General features: G+C 33.1%; 3 protein-coding genes across 10 annotated transcripts; all 3 read left to right on the top strand.

Annotated features, from left to right (window-relative positions):
- Positions 1-9,412: 9,412 nt before the first annotated feature.
- Positions 9,413-11,938, top strand: LOC142520799 (ALA-interacting subunit 3-like). Its single transcript, XM_075623927.1, has 8 exons — positions 9,413-9,664; positions 9,806-9,864; positions 9,966-10,040; positions 10,509-10,643; positions 10,743-10,813; positions 10,892-11,192; positions 11,422-11,711; positions 11,801-11,938. The coding sequence occupies exons 1-8, from the start codon at positions 9,607-9,609 to the stop codon at positions 11,853-11,855; spliced, it is 1,044 nt and encodes a 347-aa protein (XP_075480042.1). The 5' UTR covers positions 9,413-9,606; the 3' UTR covers positions 11,856-11,938.
- A 940-nt stretch (positions 11,939-12,878) lies between these two features.
- On the top strand, positions 12,879-17,081 carry LOC142520800 (uncharacterized). 7 transcript variants are annotated; one of them, XM_075623931.1, is made up of 10 exons: positions 12,880-12,976; positions 13,059-13,110; positions 13,264-13,311; positions 14,350-14,419; positions 14,590-14,662; positions 15,492-15,550; positions 16,065-16,324; positions 16,407-16,440; positions 16,528-16,659; positions 16,752-17,081. In XM_075623931.1, exons 3-10 carry the CDS (start codon positions 13,264-13,266, stop codon positions 16,934-16,936), a joined length of 861 nt encoding a protein of 286 aa, XP_075480046.1. In that variant the 5' UTR covers positions 12,880-12,976; positions 13,059-13,110; the 3' UTR covers positions 16,937-17,081. The 7 variants fall into 7 exon arrangements, with proteins under 7 accessions (XP_075480044.1, XP_075480046.1, XP_075480045.1 ...); XM_075623930.1 differs by having other exon boundaries at positions 13,059-13,179; XM_075623932.1 differs by having other exon boundaries at positions 12,889-12,976; positions 13,059-13,078.
- A 1,022-nt stretch (positions 17,082-18,103) lies between these two features.
- LOC142520662 (E3 ubiquitin-protein ligase RING1-like) lies at positions 18,104-21,970 on the top strand. 2 transcript variants are annotated; one of them, XM_075623743.1, is made up of 3 exons: positions 18,104-19,304; positions 19,335-19,412; positions 21,638-21,970. In XM_075623743.1, the coding sequence occupies exons 1-2, from the start codon at positions 18,275-18,277 to the stop codon at positions 19,409-19,411; spliced, it is 1,107 nt and encodes a 368-aa protein (XP_075479858.1). In that variant the 5' UTR covers positions 18,104-18,274; the 3' UTR covers position 19,412; positions 21,638-21,970. The 2 variants fall into 2 exon arrangements, with proteins under 2 accessions (XP_075479858.1, XP_075479857.1); XM_075623742.1 differs by having other exon boundaries at positions 18,106-19,412.
- The last annotated feature ends 4,856 nt before the right edge of the window (positions 21,971-26,826 follow it).

The following is a 26,826-nucleotide window of genomic DNA, read 5'->3' as shown; positions in this document are numbered from 1 at the left end:
TCTCTCAAATATATGATCACACAATGGACTTGCTATCATTCTAACTCATTTCTTCATTTAAATTGTTCATGCTTTGAATCATCTTCCAAAGCTTGTAATTTGATATTCAAGATGTATTTACATGCTCTAACAATGATATATATGTTAGTCACGAGTATATGATCGTTGGATTTTTTTTACTGTTACTGATATTAAAACGGTCAAATTCGCCTTGTTAGTCACTTTTCCCGAGCCTAACTGATTTTGAAGTTTTTGTTCAGTTGGGCTCTTCAGCTAGACTGATAATTCATTTTGGCTCGTCTGCTTGACTGGTCTTTCAGTTTTGCTGATATGGTAAACTGGTCATTCAGTTTGGCTCGTCTGCTAGACTGGTCATTCAGTTTGCTTGTATGATAAACTGGTCATTCAATTTTGCTCGTCTACTAAACTGAACCAAACTGAAGAGGTATGATGTGATCAGCATACGCAGAACTAGTATCTTCATCATCATTTATCAGCATCTTACACTCTAATTCATGCTTTGACTTGTGAATATGATTCATAGATAATTGTCTTAGTTTCGTACACATACTGAATTGTTTCATTTGGGTAACCGAGCTGATCAGGCTTACCAAAATCTTGCAACTGCTCATGTCCCACTGATTTTTTTTTCGTACAATTAGTTTGGTCTAGCAACTATCAGTTTGCCTAGATAGCATCCGATTTAGTCCAATTGACATGAAATATAACTTATCCCAAATTGAGTTTTTGTTCGGTTCTGATTTTTAGTTTGATTAAATTTGAGTTCCAGTGTAGAGCTTAAAATCAATACACGTAAAACCCTTGCATCTATTTAATTTTACAATGATTTTTAGCGAGACATGATTGATTCTTTTGCATGATTTTAAATTATTACATGTTATTATGATACACGGTAAAAATATTTTCTTGAGTTTTGTGTTTCAGGCGATTATTCGATTCGAGATCGGGAAAGAGACCGGTCAAGATTTAGGCGATTTATGAAAATAAGGTATTTTATTTCAAGTCAAGAAAATTAGTATTTTAAATGATTTGCGAAATTTTTAGCATTTTATAGTCTAATTTAATTTATTAGGTGATTTTAAGCTTTTCAAATACCAATTTGAAAATTTGAAGATTTTAATCTTGAAAGTTGGTACTCAATTATTTTATTTTTGTGTAGTATTGAATAATTAGAGTATTATTATTTTTATTATTAATTATATAATTAAGCGCATTTATCCCTAATTAGTTAGTTAATTAATTAAGAAAATTTTCACCTAACACACCCACGCCTCACACACACACATTCACATTTCATTTTTGAGAGGAATAGCTAGGGTTCTTGAGCTACATCAGCAGCCACCCTTCTCCTTCGAAAATTTCCAGCAAACTCTCGTCCAATTTTAGCAAAAAATCGTGCCACAAGTCGTCCCGGATCGATTCTCGTATTCCATCACGTCATTATCCGTCGTTTCATGAGTTTAATCATCAAAGACAATGTACATTCTTTTATTTTTGCATCGATCATGTCGTAGTAAATATTTTGATGTATATTGTATGAAAAATCTGTGTATGTTATGCAAAAATTTGAGCAAAAATGTTTAAAACGATTTTGGATCAAAATTTTAGATCTCAAAACCGAGTCTACTGTCATTTCGAGTACTGTGAATTTTTGGTTGACGTTCTGGAAAATATTTCAACATAAAAACATAGTACTCTTCGATAACTTCGATTTGACAGTAAATTCAGTAATTTTTGGACAAGAAACGAGTGTGTTATGATCATTTTGTGAGATTGCTCAAGCTATGAAATTTCTTTGTCACAAAACCCGCTACCCTCTGTTATTTTGAATTCTACGACTTATAGTTTGGTTTTCTGAAAATGTTTTCAGCACATGAATTGTAGTACTCTGTGTTATCTTCGATATGATAGCAAATTCGCAATTTTCTGATAAGACACGTGAGGTATATGATTTTTATCATAAAATCGCCCAAGCTGTGAAATTTTTGTGTCACAAAACCCGTCACCCTCTGTTATTTTGAATTCTGCGACTTATAGGTTGGTTTTCTGGAAATATTTTCAACATACGATTTGTATTACTCTGTGTTATCTTTGATTCGATAGCCAATTTATAATTTTCTAATAAGAAATGGGAGATATATGATTTTTATCGTACAAGCTCTCAAGATGTGAACATGTGTGCATGTTCTTCATGTTTCTCAAGTTTTGGTTGCAGGCTTCGTTGGGATCTCCTGAATCTTGGCTGTTGTGGTTAGGGCATCATGTCCAGAGTGTTCCAACGAAGCACTCGACGTTTTTAAGTGTGTTCGACGTGCAAAAAGAAAATGTTTTATTTTTTAGGTATGCTAAATGTCTTGTGACCAACTATGAACGGGTTTGGAAGCCGGAGAACGTGTCCGAGGACCTCTCCACCCCCGTAAAGTATGATCGGGTTTTGATCAGGATTGGAAAGCTGTAAAGTATGACCAGTGACCAATCCACCCGATAAAGTATGACCAGAGATCTTATGTATGTGGTAGTGGACATCCCTGCAAGTCCAGTACTATGGTTTAGTCTGATCAGGCGCATTATGTATGAGTCACTTGCTTTGAAACATATCTCTATGCAAAATGATGATGATATGCATGTTTAAGTATATATGATGCAAGTACGTTTATGAAAATGTTTATGAATCAATGGCATGTCTATGTTTATGTAAGTACGTTCAAAGTTAAGATACATATGTGCTATTTTAAAATGCATGTGGCTATATTATACTTTAATTGTTATTCTCAGTTTATACATGTTGAGTCTTCAGACTCACTAGACTTGATCGATGTAGGTGAGGACGAGTTTGAGGAGACGAGACGAGACGCAGGGATCAGTGAGCTGACTCGAACTGTGCGGTAGACTAACCCGAGGACCGCTTAGTTTTCAAGGATTTTTTATACATGTTATTTTATTTACTCTTATTTTTAAGGAAATTATTTCATGTTGCTTAAAGCAAGTGCTTTTACAAGCTCTTTACATTCCAAATATTTTGTCAAACATTTTATTTGTATTGCATTTTGAAAGATGATTGCTTATTTAAGAAAATTTTTATTTTTTCGCAAATTTTAAGTAGTTCAAAATACGGTACGTTACATCCAGCTTCCAACTTGAGCTAGCAACTACACATTTGATAAGTATATTAGAAATAAAATAACAAGTTTTGTTATTATAAAATCAATATTGTTTTTTCCCCAACCCAACAACTTTGATATTGCTTTCTCAAATTGTAACAAAAAATGTGAAGAATTATCGTTTTTATGACTAATTCCATGCAAAACCGGTACAAGTATTCAAGAGGTACTTGTACTTAAAATAAACAATGAATATTATTTTATTAATAGATATAATAATTTTAATTATTAAAAACAATGAGTATCTCTCTAATTTTTGTAAAATGATTTTTTTATTATATTAATTCATGGATATGATACACACATTAGTGAAATATAATAGGTAAGATTTTTTATGTGATTAAATTAATGTTCGCTGAATAGAAAAGTTGCTATTCAAAATAATTAATTATTAGTTAATAAATTTCTATATTTATAAAGTTTTATGGTCCTCATATTATTAATTTATGTGGGTCACCTGGTTGGCATCGCACGTTGGCCTACATCGTGGTAAGAGTATCGGCATATCTATTCATTCTATCAATAATTAAGCCGGATCTAGTGTTCAATGCAGGCGAGAAGACATAAAAAAATCGGCCCACCTTTCCATACCAAGGACCAGCTATTCCGCACAGAGATACCATCAAAAATCAAAAGGAGGTTCATGGCCAAAAGGAATGATTAAGTCAGCGAAGTTTATAACCAACGAATGACAAGTGTTTTTAGTTTTAGAAAAACGATGTCTTTGGCAGTTGTAGTTTGGTCATCGTCTAAGATGCTCAAAATCTGTCAAGGCGGCTGCCTAGATTAATATATAATTTTATTATTATTTTTAACTTTTAACTTTTTTAAAAAGATTATTTAACATATTACCCAATCAATTTGTATATATGGAAATAAAGAATATGTCATGAGTTTTGAGTTAAAATCTGACAATATGCTACATAATAATTATAAGAGTAATACGGAAATAAATTAGAAGAATTATATATCCAAGTTTGCACCCTTCAAATAGAAGAAAACATATGTTAAATCTTTCAGGACTTAGTAATATAATAATATAAGCTTTCACACACACACATAATTATATATGAATATATAAACTTATTCATGTAGAATTCGTACAAACGATCAATTACGAGCCGATATGAACTTACAATGCCAGATCGAAGTCATGTTGTTCAGATTAACCATATACCTGAATTTCAAACCATTATTCATTAGACTCACTTTCCTGGCCTAAGCCACGTTGTCGAGTGGATTAGAAATCCGGAACAGTGACTGTTGTTCTGGCTTCATTCAGTCATTGGTTTAAAATCATATATGATTAATTAACCAAGAATCAAGTACGCTAGACAATCAAATAGGTAAATCAATATGATCAGTTAAATTCCGAATCACTCAATTTGATGCGATATATGGAAAAATTAATAGTTGAGGAAATTACGATAAATTCCAGGAAAAATGCCAACATGTCGTATTAAATAAAAAGGTAATAAACTTCACCTTTCTATCTTACTCAATGATTTTCTTTGTCGCTCTAATTACTTCAGTATTTTTCTAATCATCAAATTTGTGATGTTTTATGTGTTAGTAAGATTCTTATATGATTGACTTGCCTAAGTTTAATGCTGGGTCAAATTTGAGTTTGGACACAACTTTAAAATTGCGAGAAAATTTATAATAATTAGAAACTAACTCCAAAAATTCTAAACTTTTCACAGTAGGTATATCTTGTTGAGTTCTATAACTTTTGTATAAAACATTTTTCCAAATTCTAAACCCATTTTGTCCATATTGGGTATTTGCAAACATGTCTTCAATGGGTTTTGACGGCCTGAAAAAGGCATCTTCTGTTACTGTTTCTGACCATTGAATGGACCTTGGATATACTTGACATATCATGATAAATGTTTTACTTTCAATAACCAAGTTAAAAACAATATGTATGATTGAAATCCAAAAGAATCAATGTTGAAGTTAATGTTGGATCTCGGTTTTCTCGTGCCCAAAACGCAGCGGAAGTTTAAAATTTTTTATTTTATTTTGACAATCAAAATATATTTGTTTGAGCACTTGTATGGTTTTAAGAATAAACATTCATAGGGCGTTAAAATTTTATACCTTTGGTGATTAAATCACTTGACTCCAACTAATTCGGTATGACGGATCTAGCTCTTGATGAATTCCTACGAACGATCTTCAAAAGTACTTTTGTTTATTCTTCTAATTAGGTCCACGACTAGATGATTTGATCATCTTCTAAATTGCAATTGAAAATTTAGAAGAAATTTTGCGTTGGAGATCAAATATTGAGAGACGGCTCAACCTTAGAATTTTTCAAGGTGGCCGAAAATATTTAGGAGAGGAGGAGAGCCTTTTTTTGAAAATTGTGACTCTTGTGGTGGCTAGGGTAATGGCTTGATTGTACGTATATATAACTAAGCCAAGACCTAATAATTACAATTAACATTAGTGGGCCTGATTAATTAATTGGGATATTCCAACTAGTTTAATTAATTAATAAATTCCATTAAGAACTTTAATTATTTAGTATGTTGGACTTGTACTCCTACAAACCCATTAAACATACTTCCCATCAATTTTAATTTAATATTTATTAAACTCAACTTTTGAGCTTAATAAATTAAATCGATTATAAATTCAACATTTGAATTTATTATTTAAATTATAAATTCAACTCCTTGAATTTTATCACATCCAAAATTTAATATTTAATAAATTAAATTATCAAATTTTATAAATTCAACTCCTTGAATTTATTCTCTCAAAATTTAATTATCATAAATTCAACTCCTTGAATTTACTATATCATAATATAAATCCAACTCCTTGAATTAATTCTCCCAACGGGAACAAACGATCCAGTGCTTGTGTGACCCTCAATGGTTCAGGGATACAGCTAGCCGTGGGTCCACAACTGCTTGTGATTCAGGACATAATCCTTTATTCGGGCTTACCCTTACTTGCCTCATTCTATGCATCAACAATTGATCATCAGAATGTCAAAAATCATATTTCTAATTGAACCCATTGAACCATATTAAGAGCGTCTAGTAGCATCGTCCCATGATTCCCTAGGTATCACTGATAGTGCCTGCAAGAACCAGTCGATTATGATTAGCATACAGTACGGTCCCTTCATATCATATATCACGATCGAATCTGCAACCATTGGTTCACCGAGGGTTGCATATTAATTCGATAACTATGTGATAACTATAAATAGTGGCATCGCATGTACGGTTGGAGAACTCCTTCTCTAACGTACATCTCATACTCTGGCCAGAGATTCCACGGACTATAATTTCATCAGATCACATAGGATATCCACACCCGCAGGTGAGCGGTGAATCCCCGACTACATTGCACTGGCTCCTATATGGGTCGCAACAGTACCCAACCTCGCCACCTGATGACTCTTCTGGAGCCCGTAAACGAGTCAAAGCACAGCCCTAGCATATAGAGCCTCAGTGTTGTCCCGGGTCGTAAGGACTAATGGTGTACAATCATAACCACGGACTTATCATCTCGATGAATGATAACCACTTGGAAAGTCCGAGGGAGGGTTGTTCGGTATAATCATCATATGACTACCTATCTGCATGTTTGGACATCTCTATGTCCTTACCAAGAAACGCAGTACACAACATCGCAGATGCTAGTCTCGAGCTCAAGCGACATTTATCCATGTTTTAGGCGGCTAAATCGACTAGGAACGAATTTAGATCATACAGTGTTTACAAACGAGTTTCAACATAGAATTACGATTCATTTGTATTAAAGTATAATCAAGGTCTTTATCTATGTTTGATAACATGGGTATACAGACAAATAAATAACAAACCATGAAATAATGAATTATATTAAAATAAAGATTGTTAATTACAACTGAGTCAATAAAATCCTTAGCCAATAGTTGGCTTGCAGGGCATCTACTCTAACAGTTAACAATCCCAAAAATTTGTGGCAAACTATCTTGTTTTTTTAAATAAAAATTTCATAGAAATTCATAGTCTAGTCCGAAAATTATGAAATTTGAAATTATTATCTAGAAAGATTGTAGAAAACCTCGGGAATGAAAATTCTGGTAATCAAAACGACGGGCGGGTTACACGCTCCACTACTAAGGCGTGTGACCGAGCGTCCGACACCACACACAACCGAAACTTTCAGGAAAGACTTAACTCATCAAGATCTACAACTTGTATATAACATTTTATAAAATCGTGTCCGATTTTATCCAGAATTTGAAGTTTCAAAATAGTGGGCATGCCAATTTGTGGCCAAACAAAACACCACTCTGGTGACTTTTAGGATAACCTGTTGCCATGCATTGACTACATATAACACAAAGAACAAATTTTATGTTATAATCAAAGCCTAAAACAAAAAATAAACACAAGTTTTAAATATATGAACATACAACCTTATATGTTTTAATATATATACATATATTCAAAAAAATAAATTTTTTCATGAGCAATTTAAATAAAAGATCTGTCTCAAAAAATTGATCTATAAGACGACTTTACAAGAGTTTTGTGATGTATATACTGACATGGGACACATTTGACATCTTTTAGTGGCTTTCACCACAGATAACACATCAATTTCCACAATCCAATCAATCACCGGAGTGGATGATCTTTTAAGTCTTCTTCCTATTGCCTTCTATCTTCATTCAAGTATAAAAGCCATACAAAATAATTTGCGCTCCAAAAATATCGACAGGGTTTGCTGAATATATAAATGCAAATGGATGGCCAAAAGTATCTATCCTTAAATATAGCAAATTTCATAATTCAACCCCACCTGAAAAGTGAAAACATCATTTTCTATTATAAGTAATTTTTTTGTGATACTGTCTCAATTATTTATATTCGTAAGACGAGAAAACCGTAATATTTTTTGGATAAGAGTTACTTTTTCATAATATCATATATGAGATTTGTCTCATAAAATTGAATAATGACACTGTCTCGTGGAAGTTTTTGTGTTCTATTATATGAGTAGGTCTCTTGTGAGACGGTCTCACGAATCTTTATCTGTGAGACGGGTCAAGTCTACCGATATTTACAATAAAAAGTAGTACTCTTATCATAGAAAGTAATAATTTTTCATTGATGACACAAATAAGAGATCCGTCTTACAAAATACGATCCGTGAGCCGGTGTTCAAATTTTTTTATTAATCGCCCGAACCGCCCCAACCGAATTGCACTGCACCGTTTTTCATAATATTTTATAAAAACCGCGATTAAAAATATTAATCATAAATTACATCGCATACGCGGTTCGGTTATTTTTTTTGTCAAGAACCGCACCAAATCGCACCCACCACATTGCACCGTCTAAACCGCTTGCCATAATATTGGGCCTAAAATTATAATAATTTGTAAACAACATATTCAAATAAAGAAGTCATCATTCATTATATTTTAACTCTCTTCAAAATTATCATTCTTACAAATAAAACTTATATTTTTCTTAATTATTCTTCATATTACTCTTTTATTAAAGTATTTATTTCTTTTGCTACAATGTTTTGTTTGAAGTTTGAAAGTTAAAAAAAGATAAAATAGTGTAAATGTCATTTTTGTTGTGAATGTATTGTGTTGTTAAATTATTAATTTAGTTTTGAATCTTGATTATTGTTTTACGTATTTGGATCTTTATATGTTTTGAACTATATTTTATATTTGGAGACAATATATTGGTATTGTTTTCAAATATAAATTATAATATATGTTCTAATATTTTTCATTAAAAAAACCGTAAACCGACCGCAACCGCTTGAAATCGCTCAAAACCGTAAGGCTAATTTTTCATGTAAAATCGCGATTAATTTTTCAAAATACTAACCGACAGCATATGGCAATTCAGTTTAAATTTTTTTAAAAAAACCGCAAAACCGCACCGTGATCACCCATATCCGTGAGATCGTCTCACACAAGTTTTTGTCCTATTATATATTATATTTATTTATCTCTTTTTTAATGAAATATTGTTATTTATCTAAAACAATGTATATAGATTATTATATAACATTCTAGATGTTCCCAAAAAATAAATTCCAAAAATTTCCCACCATTGAATCACATACATTAATTAGTTAATATCACAAAAACCAAATATTCATATTTTCAGATTTTATTTTGAAAGAATATTTTCCGTTTATCAACCCGCCCGCGTTTCAATGTCCAACGACCTTTTATTTTCGGATAAAATTCTTTAATTTCAAAAATATCACTTTGAAAAATAGAAAAATGAAACGAAACGGATAAAGAAGCGTAATCCATGCAATCAGATGCTGGAAGTTTTCCTTCTCTTCCCGAAATCACACAAATTTTGAGGATTTTGCTATTTTTTGTAACCGATTAGATAAATAACAGGGTGATCTCGGTTTGTTCACAATTTACGCGATGAGCTCTGGAGATGGAGCCTCCCAATCATCTTCCAAGAAATCCAAGAAACCCAGATGTAGGGATATTCGTTTTCGTTTTTTCGAATGAAAATTATAGTTTTTGCGTTGTATTTTATGTGGGATTTTGATATATTTTTTATTTAAGTTTTTCTTGATTTTATCTGCGATTTTTTTTGGTAAATTCCGAAAATTTCCAGATTCTAGGTTTACCCAGCAAGAACTTCCTGCATGCAAGCCGATTCTAACTCCAGGATTGGTAAGAACTTCAATGTGTGTAGAAGTTTATTGGGTTCTTATGCATTTCCATTAAAATTGTTGATTGATTAGCTCATTGTTGTATTTTTTGATTCTATTCAGGTTATATCAACTTTCATCTTTATTGGCATTACCTTTATTCCAATCGGCCTCTCCTCCTTGTCCGCATCCGATGCCGTAATTGTTCTATTTATATCATATATATTGATTGACTGCTCCGATTTAATATTGGGTAGGGGTGGAACAAGGAATTTGATGTCGACTTATTTTTTGGGATGGAACTGTTCCTTCTGGTTCAGTCATGATCTAAAGTATTCTTGTCTCAATCTAGTTAAGCTAGAATCGAGGAGCCCGTTTTCGGTTTCATGTTAGTTTGCACTGTTATGATGAGTAAGGTAAATGGGAAAGTCATGTATACAAACCTGTTGGTCTCTGTGTTATGTAGAATGGTGAAGATTATCGTAATATGAATCAGCTCGTGCGGTGATTCAATAGATTTTGGCGATGAGATTGGAATTTTTCAAAAAGTTAGGCATGAAATTTCAAACATTTTTCGTTATACAGGTCATCCTGACTCTTTGTGGCAATTTTGAGATTTATTTGATGCATATAGCTGAACTCTTTTTTTGTCAAGCATGTTCGTAGGTTGTCGAAATTGTAGACCGATACGATGAGGTTTGCATTTCTTCAAATGCCAATGATAATGAAGCTGCACATTTCGAGAGGATTGGTTATATCCAGGATGACAGAACGAACAAAACCTGTATCAGGACCTTAAATGTAGGCTCATTTTTGTGATTTGACAGCTTTTTTTAATCCCTTTTTGTTCCTTTATTCTCTAGTTAAATTGAACGCATGAATTGTCGATTGTGTCTCAAGGTTCCAAAGAAGATGAAGCAGCCGATTTTTGTGTACTATCAGCTGGATGATTTCTATCAGAACCATCGCCGGTTCGTGAAATTATTTGTTTCATTTATTATAACTATTATAACTCTCCTTTTGAGTTTAATGTCCTATTCTTGATGCAGATATGTAAAAAGTAGAAGTGATGAGCAGTACAAGAGCCCAGAAAATGAGCAAAAGACAAAGACATGTGAGCCAGAGGCTTTCAATGACGATCGCAAGCCCATTGTTCCTTGTGGTCTAGTCGCATGGAGTTTATTCAACGACACATACACCATTTCAATAAATGGGAACACCATACCAATCAACAAGAAAGACATCGCATGGAGAAGCGACAGGACCCATAAATTCGGATCCAATGTGTATCCGAAAAACTTCCAAACTCGAGGCCTTGTTGGGGGCGCAAAACTCAACGAGAGCATACCCGTTAGTCCAACTTCACCTCATACTTATCGGCGAATCCAGTGATTCAGTGGAGAGAGGGGATGAAGGGAGCAACTTAATTGATTTTATAAAAGTTAAACACAAAACTTCAACATCTTAACTTGAAGAGAAAAATATTGCCCCCTTGCATCTTCCTACATCCCCCTTGCTTAACTCGTATTTGATCCCTATCTTTTATCTACATCTCAATGTTTTCCTTTCTCATCCGCAGTTGAGTGAGCAAGAAGATCTTCTTGTTTGGATGCGAACCGCAGCACTGCCCAATTTTCGCAAACTCTACGGGAGGATCGAGACTGATCTTGAAGCCAATGACAAGATAACAGTAGTGATACAAAACAACTACAACACCTATTCTTTCGACGGGAAAAAGAATCTAGTGATATCTACAACAACTTGGATTGGTGGAAAGAATGATTTCTTGGGAAAAATTTACATCACAGTTGGTGGGATTTGCCTATTTCTTGCTATAGCTTTCATCCTTGTGTATCTCCTCAAGCCAAGGTCCCTAATTATTGTGCAGATTCAGTTAAATTAAAGAGTTTGGGAAAATGAAGTGAAGCTAATCATATAAAGTTTGGTGATCTTTGCAGGCCTTTAGGGGATCCAGCATACTTATCTTGGAACAAAGATCCTGCCTCTTACTAATTTTTTTATTCTTAATCTTTGATACATAATTATTAATCGGGATGTGATGTTTCACTTGTCAATATAATAGGATAGTTTCAGTATTTACCATTTGTTTATCTGTGATATAATGAGTGAATTAGTCGAGATGAATCTCTTTAAATACGAAAGACTCACACGATCTAAATATTTTAAGTTGAATTTCACCTCTAGACGATAAAATAAACAGTCATGTTCATCAACATGTTCGTAAATCGATGTAGTAAATCATATTTAGATAAAATTCCAACTTTCGTTTACCAGATATCCTGTCTTTTTTTTTTTATTTTTTTTTATTTTATGTAAAAACATATTCGAATTGCAAATACTTCTTTATATAAGTTGGAATGTTAAACATTCTATCATTCTTTTCCTGTTACTGAAATTGGAGGCAATTTTGTGTATGCTAATCTATCTGTTAAGCACTAGCTGGACATCGGCAAAACACTGGATTACACATCAGTGTCCAAGTAAAGATACGAGGTCTCAAATTCGAGAATCGAGATCATTGTCCAAATAAAATACGAGGTCTCGAATTCGAGAATCGAGATCCTAAGCACTGAACATCTGTTTTTGCTAACTAAAATTTTGTTACAAGGACTAGGACTTGCTTTGATTGATTTAGGCAGTGTTTGCAAATGATTAAAAAAAGTGATTATAATTTTTTTTACAAATTTTGCAAAGTTTATTCTAAAAAAATTTATGATCAATTTTAAAAGCAACTGCAGATACAACCTTTAATCATAACATAATTGATTTATTTAAATCCTCAAAGATTAAAATCGTAAAATAAAAAAAAAATAGTAGGCTAACATTTCAAAATGAAAAACCAAAATCACTTAGACATTAGTAGGTCTCATGTGATACATTCTCAGAAATCTTTATTCGTGAGACAGTAATAATTTTGGTATAAAAAGTAATATTTTTTATGAATGATTCTCATAAAATTGACGCGTGAGATCGTTTCACGAAAGTAGTTGTATTTTCTTTTATTATTATAAAACAAATACAAGGAGTGTGCTGATTCAAAATCTCGAAAACCTGAGCATATCCCGCGAAAATTTCAATTTCATCAATCCCGGAACGGAGACTGCACTTTTCAGGTATCTCTCCGGCTGCTTCTGCTTCCTCGTTGTCCGTAGCTTATCGCGGCTCAATTTTACTTGTATTTCATCAAATATATAGGTGCGCCCCATGCCAGTAAGGTGTTCGACCAAAATCCTCTGGATATTTTTCTGTCAGTACCTATTCATCTGAGAGGATTCGACTGAGGGGATACGGAAAAAAAGACTTTCGATTTCTAAATGTTCTTTTTTGCTTTGGAGTGGATCTTGTGAAAAGTTTTGTTGTTACTGAACTTACTTGTTTTTGTTGTTTATGTTGATTTTAGATGGAGGTGCTTTATGCGAAGCTCTACAACAAATACTCCAAACTCAAGGTCTCTCTTTCTACCACTGTGTACTTTTGTGTTTTGGAAAATTTGGACTATTGCGAACAAAAATTGTGGCTTTAATACGTGATAATAGGATGATTTGAAATTGAGTTGAAGAACAAACTAGGGCCCGATTTGAACCTTTTAATTTCGTGACTGGGTATGATTAAACATTCATGTAGTTTGACCCTACATCTCCCCAAACTTACCACGATGATGGTGGTGGAGTAGTGAGCTCTTAATGACCTGTTCTGGAATAGGGAGCTTTAAGTGATAATGAATGGAATTAGTGGTGCACTTGATGTGCGAGAATCAACCGTATAAATATGGAGGCAATTTTACAATTTACACATCGGGTTTTGAAAATTTTCTCCTAAATTCTCTTGGCATTTTAGCTTATTGCTGTTTCTTTATTGTTTGTTTGTTTGTTCAAAGTGATAATATTCAGGCATGTATTTTGTTCATCTTAAGCAACAATTTGCCTCGATTGTTGCTGGTTTTAAATGTGCCATGGAAATGGATGGTCATTGATTTTTAAAGCACCTAAGTGAGATGGGGAATTTTTATTAGGCAATTGTGAATTTCCTGGGTTTCGGTATATATTTTACAAATAAATGTCAGAACTCTGCCACTCATGAATTGGGCTTTGGTAACAACAACCTGAGCATTTCTCTCTGCTGAATTGGAGTTAAAAGTCTAGAGTATACTATGTTATCTACCAGTCATTCAGAGTTATGTATCTGTTGGTTGATGGAATTAGTTGTTCAGCTGTGCTCGATAGCTACCGCTTCAGTACTGATTCCATGCCTCTGTGCTGATCTTTCGCTAGAATGTTAGCTCTACCGGAACAGCTCTCGTCACTGTTGCGCTTGGTTGCTGAACCAGCTGCTGGACTAATTTTGTTTCCCATTTACTTTATTTCAATTAAGCATCATTTCAGTTATTGTAATTATAGTACAATTATGTCTTACATTCTATACATGTGATTGTATGGAATTAACTTTATTATCATCTTCGAGCTTTTTTTCTTCCTTATCTTGTCAGAAAGAAAAAGAATCCCGACTAGACAAGCTGAATCGTGAGCAAGAACTAAAATTCAGGAATTATGCAGCTGGTACAGTACCAACTCTGTTTATTTTTACCTTTTTTGTTTTGTTTTAAAGCTTATGCCGTTTTGCTGTTTAGCTTCTTGTTGGTCATTTCATAGTTTAGAATCAGTACATGCATCCTTCATTATTTTATGTAAGATTTGTCTCATATGTTCAATACTTCTGTTAAATGCAGCTGCGGATGAAATGATAGAATACTTGAAAAGTGAAAATGACAAGCTACATGGACAAGTATATGACTTAAAAAGGTGAACTGGCTGCTATAAGGCATGCATTTATTCATTACCACTTGGTAATCTTTAAGGGCATGATTGGTACATTAGAATGAGGTCCCAACCTCATTCCCATTTTCATGCTTGGTTGTAATGGGAATACGCATTCCAATAGGAATGACTATTCCCGTGAACCCATTTGGGTTGGGTTTACCCATTCTCATCCCCTCTTATTATTTACTTTTCATATTTATTATTGTACATATTTATCAATATATTCTATCATTTTTATTTTTCAAATCTTTCAATTATAGAAATTTTATCTTTGTTTATAAACAATTATAATAAATTAATAATAATAATAAATAAATAAAAATCACAAATAGTAGGAAAATTAATATTAGTAATAACAATAATTTTATGAGAACAATAAATATAAAACTGTTATTATTATTATTATTTGATGACAAAAATAAATGATAAGAAATTAATATAATATAATAATAAATAAATTAAATAATAATGTTAAAAGTATCATTTAAGAATGATATTTCAAAATTAAATAAAATTAGTCATTATTTGACAGGGACAATATTAACAACAACAATAATATAATATTAATGATATATAATAAATAGTAAATAATTTTTTTTAATATTTAAATAAAAATATGATTTAATTATAAAAAAATATTTCCATTCCATTCATTTCTAGTATTATTTGATACGAATCACAAGAAAAAGGATAAATTTCTCATTCCATTACCTCCCACGTTCCATTCCGAAGTTGATTCCATTCAAACGTACCAATCATGCCCTAAATATTACCAGATCTCTTTAAATTTGTGTACATATTTTGGCTGTAGATCTTCTGGTGATGAACATGTTCAGTGCCAAAAGCTTTTGATGGAAGAAAATAAGAGAAGTAAGGATACATCACTCTCTTTTAATTCACGAATAAAATAGTTGTGACCATGAACTTTCTGCACTTTCCTAAGTTGAAAGTCCATCAGTTGCTATCATTGCATCATAGTGTTGGTGTCATAGTGTAGATTTTGAGGACTTCTGTTTAATTACTGACTGAACTAGTGTCTTACTGAACCGAAGTTTACTGTTGCTAACCTTGGAAACTTTGTAGCGTAATCTGAATAGCTTGATTATTCCAAAAGTATTGGGAAATAAGGCCTTGGTTTATCGTTATCACGACCAATTTTTGATTCACAAAGTTGAATTATCTTTTTCAATCACGCTTGTTACTCTGGTAGAATACTCTTCATATTAGCATGCTTGTCGCGTGGTTAAAATATTCATCATGTGAGCTTTAAAAAAAACTTTTAATGGTACCCTTGCATTCTATAGTTACTTATGGTTTCCGAAGGTTCCTCAAGACACTTGCCTAGTGTCAGTTTCTAAATAGTTTGTATTCCATGATATCATAGACAAGGATCTCTCAGAAGAAATTTCAAAGCTTCGGAAGTTTGAATTACAAGAATGCTCAAACTGTGCTGTGAGTAAGGATATTGAAAGTGAGCAGCGAACTTCACGTCAAGATTCTCCAGCTGAAGGAACACGTAGTAAATATGTACTTAGATCAGCAAAAAAACGGAAACTTGAGCTTATAACTGAAGGCACAGCCAACACTCACGTTGATGGGGAGCATGGGCATCTGACAGATTGTGCGTCTCTGAGCATCCAAAAGGTACATACGTATTACGTTGCATTCAGTTTACTAAAAGTGTGCCTTTCTAGTTTAGCCTAACTATTGAGATGTTATGATCCAGCCTGCTATTTGTCAAATTAAGATCAACAGTCCAGGTATGTTCCAAAAGGCAAACATATTGCTCATATGATATCTCTACATTGTCCGACAACCTGGAGATTTAATTACTGTTTTGATGGTAGGGGGTGATGCCACTGACAGTAATGCTGTTTACTGCCTGTTTCAATGCCTTGTCGAGTCAGTACTTGGCATGAAAGTCTCCCGTGATAGTCAAAGTAGTAAACCATGTATACAGGCGCTACACCAATCAAGTGGTAATCTTCAGTTATGACTAGGCCAGATACTAGGATTATTGAGGTCTTTCTGTTTTGTAAATTTATAGCCGACTCAGTAGAATTTTCTCCAGCAGGTTATTCTTTCAGTTTGACATGGATACCTAACACACACGGAGAAGCAGAACTCCTATACCAGGTGCTGTCGTTAGGGACGTTTGAAAAAGTGGCACCAGAGTGGATGAGGGAGATGCTGATGTTCAGCACAAGCATGTGCAGCATATTTTTCGAGAGGCTTTACCGTGTTATCAATTGTTAATAATAAGTTTTTTGAGTTCATCTTTTTTAGTTTTTTTGATCTTGTTTTGTATGATTCAAAATAGCATGACATAATCTCGATTTGAATAGCAATTTGGATGGAAGGATGTAAGTGAAGGGATATGATTTGATAACAAATTTGTCAAATGGTATCTATTATGAGCATGTCAACCATAGATATAATATATACTAGTTACTTTGCACACGCGATGCGTGTGTGTACAGTCTTTTTTATCATTATCGATAGACTAAAGTGAAATTTGACAAATTATGGAGGGACTAAATTGATATTTGAATTGTTGATATAAAATATTAAAAATAAAAGTGTTTGTTGAAATTTTTTTTTTTAAAAAATAAAAATGTAATATTAGTATCATATAAGGGTAAAGTTGGAAGAAGAAGTTGATGTCCTTAGGTGGTTACTATCATGTTCTCACACTTAATAAAATAGAATAAGATATATATATATATATATTTTTTAAATATAATTTTTTTGGGTTGTATGTAGATTTCCCTTAAAAATAAATGAAAAACACAATAATTTCAAATCTAAAATGATACATAATTCAAATACTTAATTTTTTTTTCATATTTTTCATTAAAATAATTTTGTTCTAGTCTTTACTTTGAATAATTTGAAAATGGACTTTGACCGAATTAAGTAAATAAAACGCATTGAAATAAAACATGATTATTTTATTACAGTAATATTTGTTTTAATTTCATAACACGCGTTTAACTAAAAATTATTTTAGAATTTGAAAATTTTTAAGTATAGAAACAAATATAATGATATTTCTATTTAAATTTCACACCGGATATTCTTTTCCATCGAAGTAAAGAATTTAAATTCAATGAATTTCAAATATTATGATATCTTAGAATTTGAAATTTGGAGGAAAAAACAAAAAAACAAAAGTGTAATATTAGTAAAAGTTAGAAGAAAAAATTGGCATCTCCTGGGTGGTTACTATCATGTCCTTATCCTTAATAAAATAGAATAGATATTTGGCAATTAAGATAATTGTGTCCAAATTGGAATATAGAATCCACTTCTATATTTATCCATCAAGATTTGACTAAAATTTAGTAGCAAGTAGCGACTTATATAAGATCGGAAAAAAATAACAACGTTTTTGGTCTAATTGTACGAAACTAAAATGCGATCAACCGAACACAACCATTTTCCCACTGGCACTGTACGGCTTCCTTTGGTCTTCCATTTCCTTCGCCCGAATTCATCTCCCCAAAATCTTCCCCATCCGCGAAATTCATTTCTCTCTGTGCACAATCGGTGGACGTAGATTCATCTAGATACTCGCAGAATCACGGGATTATAATGTCTTCGGCGGGAACTATCGGCGCCGCCGTCGCTCCGCTGCTGTATTTCTGCTACCAATGCGAACGGCAAGTCAGCATCACACCCCCGCCGTCGCCAGATGCGGATCTTGTTTGCCCGATATGTCAAGGTGGTTTTTTGGAGGAATCGGACACCGCGCCTCCACCAAACCCTAGTAACGTTGGCCCTAACCGTTTTTTTGACGACAGTTTCCCGAACTTACCCTTTATCTTCTCCTCTGCTTCCGGCCGAGGTGGATTGGAAACATTTGACGACCTGTCTGCGCTTTTCGGCGACCGATCCCCCAACGAATTTAATCCATATGCTTTTCTGAATAATTACATCAATAATTTACAGGCGAGGGGGGCAAATATTCAGCTTGTGTTTGAAACACCTGGAGGAGGTGGACCAGGTGGTGGAGGGGTCGACTTTAGGCTTCCGACGAATTTGGGGGATTATTTTATGGGGCCTGGTTTGGAGCAATTGATACAGCAGCTTGCGGAGAATGATCCAAATCGTTATGGGACACCTCCTGCTTCGAAATCTGCGGTGGAGGGATTGCCGGATATAAAAATTAACGAGGAGATGTTGGTGTCGGATTCATCTCAATGTGCTGTTTGTAAAGATAGTTTTGAGTTGAATGAGGAGGCTAAACAGATGCCTTGCAAACATATTTACCACATGGATTGTATAGTGCCTTGGCTTGAGCTACATAACTCCTGTCCGGTGTGTCGATATGAGTTGCCTACTGATGATCAAGATTATGAAAACCGGAAAACTGGGCAGTCGAATGATAATGGTAGAAGGAACAGTGATGGTAGTAGTAATATAGGGTTGGGGTCTGGTGGTGGAAGTCTGGAGAGCATTTATGATGACGATAACGCAAATTCACAGACACCAAGGACAGTGGAAAGGGGGTTTAGGATATCATTCCCATGGCTTTTTAGAGGATTTGGTTCACCAGCAGAGACAAGCAATAGTGGGGGTGGAGGAGCTGGAAGCAGTGACGGAGGGAACACCAACACCAACACCAACACCAACACCAACACCAACACCAACAATAGTAACAATGGAGCATCCAATCCCAACTTCGGAGGAGGGGGAAGAGGACACGCTAACGAGGAGGACCTCGACTGAAGTATGTTTCTGTTGTGGTTTAGAGTTTTTCCCTTCAATTTACATTTGTGTTTAGGTGATGTTTTGTTTTTATCATGTTTTATTGTATAAATGCATTGCATTATTGCTTGAATGTTTTAAGACAAATGTGTTAAAGTTTTGTTTTTCCAATTTTGTTGGTTCAAATCTGTTGGAATAAAGAGGTAACTAGGTGCAGCCCATTAGCCCAGTGATTGGGCCATTGGTTGCTTAGAAGTTACTACTTAGTTTTGGGTTTTGTTTTACATTGGGTGTATTCGAATAGATTCTTATATTAGAAGATTTTTTCTATCAATCAACAAGAGTAAAGACAGAAACAAGGAAACGATATTGATATGTTTGAAGTTAAGAATATTAGACAACAGAAGATATTGTTATTAATAATGCTATAAAGTTTACATTTCTGATCTGGAGGCATATCTGGTGTTAAAGAAACAAGTCAAACAAGTTTCCTTGTTTAAGTTGTGCCAGTTAGGAAGTGCATATCGGTGAACGACCAATTACTTTTCGAAATTTTTGTGCATTGCAAAAGATTCTTCATTGCAAAACACATTTATATCTTGTGCTGTTGGGTCTCTATAATCATTCTGATTTGTATCCACTGTTCTGAATGATAAATTGTTTGAAGTTGAATGTGTTTGTGCACAGGCATACATAGCAACATGAAAGCGATTAATTTGTTTTCAACATCTTGCCAAAACTGCTTCCTCGTTGCTCATTCCAGGGTCCAGCTTCAGCAACAAGAAAAAATTACTCGAATCAAATAAAGTTTTCCTTTATTGTGTTATCATGGCTCCATTCACCTAAATGGCATCTATTTACCTGATAAGAGTGGCGCTTTACGGGATTACTCACCTTAAACTGCTTGGCATTGATGCATTTGATATTGAACATCTTATTTGAAATAAACTTAATTAATATCTCTATTAATGAGTAACTGATCTTATTGTGTATTTTGATGAAATAGTGGCTTAAATTATAGAATTCACAGCATATACTGCTAGTTGTTTGACATTAAAATCACTAAGTTCTCACTGCTATGGTCCAAGGTCAATCCGAACTTTTTTTATTCATTTGGTTCAGGCTCTACTCCTTCTCCGTAGCCTCTGTTTTCGTCAATATATTTTACTACATTTGCATGAGTTCTGCTTTGTTCCTGATCTTTCATAAGCGTGATTGCTCTTCTTCATTGTTGATTCTCGAATATAATTAACATCAAATTATGTTTCTTTAGTTTGGCAGTTTCTATGACAACTTAACACAATTGATAGCAAATGGCTATAGTTTTATCTTATGAGATCTTAACATTCAGGAACATACACAATGGTTTTTGACAGAATGGGTAGAATGTGTATTACAAATCAGATTTTAAATAGGCTATCATTTGTTTGGAGGCTTCGACCTCGCACAGTTTTATCCGAGCTACCTGCATTTAAAGAATTAGTGCAGGGGATGAGAAAGGAAAAGTAGCTTCTTCCATTGTGTTACTCTATAACAAAGTTATCTTGTTTCAACAGAAGCTGTGATGACACTGTACCTTGATATCCTATTTTCTGGATATTGAAGGATGACGGGATTTAAATTTATGTTCGCATTGCAGATGATGTGCGTCGTGAAAATAAGCAAAATATTTTGTTCACTGGACGTTGTTGAGCAGAAATTGTGTTGATATCCTTTTCTTTTCTTTTTACTCTTTCTTTACAAAACACATGGGAAAACTGATGTGGAACTGATGGCATTCTCAGTTGTTGAGCAACCAGTGAAATGCTCCAGAACTGGCATTTGAAATGTTTTTTTTTCCCGAAAAGTGAATCAAACTCTGCAAACCGTTACTGTTTATTAGAACCCACCCTGCCAATGACTGACTACCTAGTAGAAGCATACCCAGTTACCTGTAATTGCAATATGGTGAATCGTAAGAGATTGAAGATTGAGAAAGTTGTTCTCGATACACCTACTCGGTCATCAAACTCATTTACCACTAAATCACTAGAAATAACAGATGTATAAGGAACAGTTATTACTGTCAGGAGCAATGCAAGCATTCTTGACTACAGGGATGCGAATATGTATTCGTGACTGCATGTGTAATGTGATTGCCTTCTGTGATTGTTGAACTTTCAGATGTTCCATCTTTGTGATATAATAAGATTTTGTTGTTTGTTCAACTTCATGTTTTCCGTTGGTTGAATGTTGTATTATTTCCAGGTATCCAGAATTACCAAGCTGAAGAAACAAAAAGAATATTTACGAAACCGAGTAATTCTGGAGCATTTCACTGGTTGCTTGTGGACAAAAAAAATAGGTAGCCATTCCTTCAGTTTTCATTTTGGTGCAACCTAAATTTGTTTGAATGTATGATATGTGACATAGACTCACCATTTTGTTTGATATTTTCTTCCTTGCGCTCTCATCAAACATGGGGTTAAATAGATAATCAAGTAATTTTTTCTTTTGTTTTATGTCATTCACATTTACAATCATTTCGAGTACTTTCTCTCTATATATAATGAATAAAGACGTAGTTAACATTGTATACCAGTCCAATGGTTGTGGATGGTGTCTATGGTCCCATGTATTCTTTATCATTCCTCTATTCTATCGCTATTAATTTTGAAACTTTTTTTTATAACAAGTTAGAAACTAGCGCCTTTACGTTACTTTATGCAACATCTGATCTTGAATAGCCATAGTCGTGATAAGCATGAACAACTGTCTTGCGAACCTTTCCTAGTTAGAGTTAGCTTTTGATCACCTTCTCTTCTAAAACTAGTTGGCGGGCGCCAACCCACCACCTAGCTTGCAGGTGCTTAGGCGGTCGTCTAGATGGTTTTTTAGTCTGAATATATAATTTTTTTTGTTAATCTTCATAACAGTTTATCTGTATCGGATTCAAGCTTAAAATCCATGGCATTTTCCTCTTTTATTTATACAAATTGATGGACAACTATGTCAAATAATCTATTTTTAAAAAAATTAAAATGAAAAAATTAAAAATTTAAATATTAATCTAGGCGGTCATCAAGACGGATTTTGAGCTGTAGAGGTATCATCTTTGTAAAAATGGCGACAGTGGGTGGAGTTTCCTATCTTTTAGGTTGTATTTTTTTAGAATACTGCATTATATTAGTATTTTTGTAAATGATTTATAACTAATCTTGCATCAATGTATGATATTTGGGGCCAAAACTCGGGTTTGATATTCATTTGTCACTCCTCCCTCGACTAAAAAAAAAATTACATACTTAATTTCATACCCGAATAAAGGACCATCCTATCAAAGGTTGAGTACCTGTTATATATCTTAATTCTAGCCAAATTAATTTGTTTTATAATTCTAACATTCAGTTATCTAAAATTAAATCAATGATATTCCGTATGCTTCTCGTATTTATTCTTAAATTCCTTAAAAATAGCGGTAAATATATATTATTAAGGTCAATAAATTTTATAAGATTTTTAAACTCTTTCGTGTCATTTGTTATAAGAGTAGGTCTTTTGTGAGGCAATCTCACGAATCTTTATCTGTGAGACGTGTCAATTTTATCGATATTCTTAGCATAAAAAGTAATACTTCTTCATGGATGACCTGAATAATAGATCTGTCTTACAAAATACGATCCGTGTGAACGTCTCACACAAGTTTTTGCCTTGTTATAATTTGAGCCAAATTTCAACATCTGTTTTACAAATTAAATCCTCTAGATTTATTATAAAATCCTAACGTCTTCTTGAATTCATCATTTGAACCTAGAAAACTAGTTTAAAAATCCAAGGTTTCGATACAAAAGCTCTGTCTGCAGTCTTACGTAGGTTGACCTGATATGTGGTTTGTAGGTTATTGTATATGTCTCGGCTTTACTCGTTGTACTGCTTTCGTGGCCTGAGTTCTTCGTCATAAAAAAGAAAAATAGTCCCACCCCCGATTCTTCACGATGCATTATATACGAAGAAATCGGAAATGGCAGATTTTGCCAAGAAATATATTAAAATATAGAATACTTTTACAATTTGTCATACATGACCAAATTGTGAATACACTCACACATGCTCAAAAGCTCACAGATTTTATGGCGACAATCATCAAGCGCATTATTTATAAGTTATCAAATACGAGCCACACACTAACGCAGTTGCTCATATTTTGGCCTCGCGTTGTTTATTTTGAGGGATATATATCTATATATATATATATATATATATATATATATATATACACACACACGTTTGGTACGTGTGATAGGATAAATAAATGATTAATAATTAGAGTGATTAAAAAATGAGATATATGGATTAATAGTATGGTGGGATAAATAACACGATGTTTGGTATGATTTTAAAATGATGGATTAATTTAATTTTGTAAATTTTATTGTAATGACCAAAATGTCCCAAATACTAATTAAATATATATTCTTAAAATAATTGGATAGATAATTAAATATTTATAATTATAATTTACATTTATTAAAATTAATTTAAATATATTTATTTGAAATAAATTTGTAAATATATATTTACTTTAATAATTAAAATATTAATAATATTTTGAATGTTAATGTTAAATAAAATTTTAGTAATAATTACAATATTATTGTTTTTTTTAAAATAATTATAAATATTTTTAAAATAATTATAAATATTTTTAAAATAATTTGATAGATAATTAAATATTTATAATTAATAATTAAAATAGTAGTAATATTTTGAATATTAATTTTAATGTTAAATAAAGTTTAGTGATATTATAATATTATTGTTTTTTAAATAATTATAAATAATCTTAAAATAATTAAATATTTATAATTATAATTTATGTTTATTAAAATTAATTTAAATATATTTGAAAATATTACGGTAATCATTAAACACAATAAATTAGAATTTAATAAATATTTATCTTCATAAAAGATAAGATGATAAAAATGTAATTTGTGGTGTGTTGATAACTTATCCCACTTAATTTGTTAGATTAATAATCAAATAATTAATCATAAAATTAGGTCTTAAACCGGGTCAAAATGATTATTAATATATCTTAAAATTTTAACCAAACATTAGATAAGTATGTGATTATTCATCTATCCTTATTTAATCACATCAACCAAACACACCAATATAGTTTTGATAGTGTTCGACATCTCTGCATGTGACATCAACTAGGTCGCAAACAAAGGGCAGTAAACTAGCTTGTAAGAATATTCACCCACAATTTTCTCAATCTGAAACCAGTTGGTAATATTTCCGCACACTGTTAGAGTAAATGTTATGTAAGTCAATAGTTGACTAATGAATTTATTGACTCAATTGTAATAAATAGTCTTTATTTTAATATAAATTATATTTTATGATTTCGTTTTACTTTATCTGTATACACATACTAAAAAACATAGATAAAAGACCTTGATTATACTTTAATATAAATGAATCGTAATTCGATCTTAAAACTCATTTGTAAACATTGTATATTCTAAATTCGTTCCTGGACTTTCCAAATAGTTATCATCATCGAGAGAAAAAGTATGTGGTTATGATTGTACATCATTAGTCTTTACGACTCGGGACAACACTGAGACTCTACTTACTAGGATCGTGATTTGACTCGTTTACCGACCCCGTGTGGGTCACAAGGTGGAGAGGTTGCGTGCAATTACGAGATATGTAGGAGAATGCATTGTAGTCAGTAGTTCACCGCTCACCTACGTGTGTGGATATCCTATATGATATAACGAAATAGTAGTGCATGAAATCTTTAGCTAGAGTGTAAGATGTGCATTAGGGATAAGAGTTATCTAGTTGTACATTTGATGACACTATGAATATTTCATGAATGTATCACATAGATATCAAATCTAACATGCAACCCTCGATGAATCAGTGATTGCAGATTCGATCAGGATATATGAGATGAAGGGACCGTACTGTACGTTAATTATAACCGATTGATAGTTGCAGGCACTATTAGTGATACCTATAAAATCATGAGGTGATACTACTAGATGCTCTTACCATGATTTGATGGGTTTTGTAGAACCCGTAAATCAGTAGACGTATAAGCCATGCATAATTCTAGATTTTTTTTAAATTTAATTGACTTCATTGCATGATTATTTTAAATGCATTTATTTGAAGTTAATTATTTATTATTTCAGTTCAGTAATATGATTTTTAGCATTTCAGCATTTTCAGTGAGGCCGGACCGGAGTTAGAGTTTTGAGATAGAATTTAAGATTCGAGAAATATTTCCAGAAGTTAATTTAGCTAGCAAGTAAGTTCATTTAAGTTAAAAAGAAGTTTAAGGAATTATTTAAGTTAGTTGAGGATTTTAATTTAAATTATTGGAGGTGATTAAGAAATGAGCTCATTTAAGTTACTTAATTAAGGGGTTAGTTCACTAAATTAATTAAAGGATTAGTAAGGCTTTCAAAGATTATTAGTTGACTAGATAATCAATTTTCCCCCTATCATTTATCATGCATTTTCGGCCACACCCCTAGAAGAACAAACTAGGACTTGCCAACTCACCTTTGACCCATTCTTGGTTGATTAGCATGCTAATTCTTTTAGCTATTTTTCCACCTTAATTAATTAATACTAGACCACTATCCTAACCCTTGTTTGGCATGATAAAATCGGCCACTATAGTCTAGAACCACCCAAGAGATCATTTGATAGCAATTCAAAATTCAAAATTCAAATGCATGAAGACTTGGTCTTGATATGATCCTATTTTTGTGCACCCTTCTCCTCACCTTCATAACCATCACTCTCCCTCCACCTCCACCGAAAATAAGACCCCTTTTCAGTAGAAAAAACGTGAATAACAGCTAGGGAGAAAGGGAGAAAAATCGAGAGCCAAGAAAGGTAGAGAAGCAAGCCACTCCGTCTCCTCCGCGCCGTCTCGTCTCTTCTTTTCGTTTTCTTTCGAAACGAAACCAGGCATGTCTAGATTTCTTTCAAACCTCAATCAAGTCATATTATCATTTATTTTTCAGTACATGATCATGTTTTAGCAAGCAAAAACCGAGATACATGTCAAAATATTTTGGGAACACACATGCAGAATTTCGGCTCTTCATGGCAAGCTTCACGATTTCTTTTGGTTTGTGAGTTTCAGGTATTGGATCGACTCCAGGCTCCCAAGGCGGCTTGTATACATGTAGTAGGATGCATTAGGACCATGTTGGTCCATTCAAACCAGCCCCATGCTTGCTGGAAATTCAGAATGACAGCAAGTTCCCCATAAGTGCAGAAATGTGATTCGAAAATTCAGTTTGGATGTCAAGGAGGAAGGATCTGATCTTGGCTGCCCCAAGGGCCTTTAGCCATGGTTGGATCACTTCCCTAGCATGTCTAAGACGTGACTAAGTCGCCCTTTTGGTGGCTTGGTCCATGGC

The sequence above is a fragment of the Primulina tabacum genome, chromosome 12 (genome assembly GCF_025594145.1).
Source record: "Primulina tabacum isolate GXHZ01 chromosome 12, ASM2559414v2, whole genome shotgun sequence".
In the NCBI taxonomy this organism is placed as follows: Eukaryota; Viridiplantae; Streptophyta; class Magnoliopsida; order Lamiales; family Gesneriaceae; genus Primulina; species Primulina tabacum.
The sequence above is the reverse complement of the archived record's forward strand: the minus strand, read 5'-3'. Positions and strand labels throughout refer to the sequence as shown.

Bases quoted from the DNA above. Each gene is read 5' to 3' on its own strand.
- LOC142520799 (XM_075623927.1), top strand. From the start codon at position 9,607: ATGAGCTCTGGAGATGGAGCCTCCCAATCATCTTCCAAGAAATCCAAG. The intron at 9,865-9,965 runs GTAAGAACTTCA...GATTCTATTCAG, and splicing joins CGATTCTAACTCCAGGATTG to GTTATATCAACTTTCATCTT. The intron at 10,644-10,742 runs GTAGGCTCATTT...TTGTGTCTCAAG, and splicing joins CCTGTATCAGGACCTTAAAT to GTTCCAAAGAAGATGAAGCA.
- LOC142520800 (XM_075623931.1), top strand. From the start codon at position 13,264: ATGGAGGTGCTTTATGCGAAGCTCTACAACAAATACTCCAAACTCAAG. The intron at 15,551-16,064 runs GTAAGGATACAT...ATGATATCATAG, and splicing joins GATGGAAGAAAATAAGAGAA to ACAAGGATCTCTCAGAAGAA. The intron at 16,660-16,751 runs GTAATCTTCAGT...AATTTTCTCCAG, and splicing joins GGCGCTACACCAATCAAGTG to CAGGTTATTCTTTCAGTTTG.
- LOC142520662 (XM_075623742.1), top strand. From the start codon at position 18,275: ATGTCTTCGGCGGGAACTATCGGCGCCGCCGTCGCTCCGCTGCTGTAT.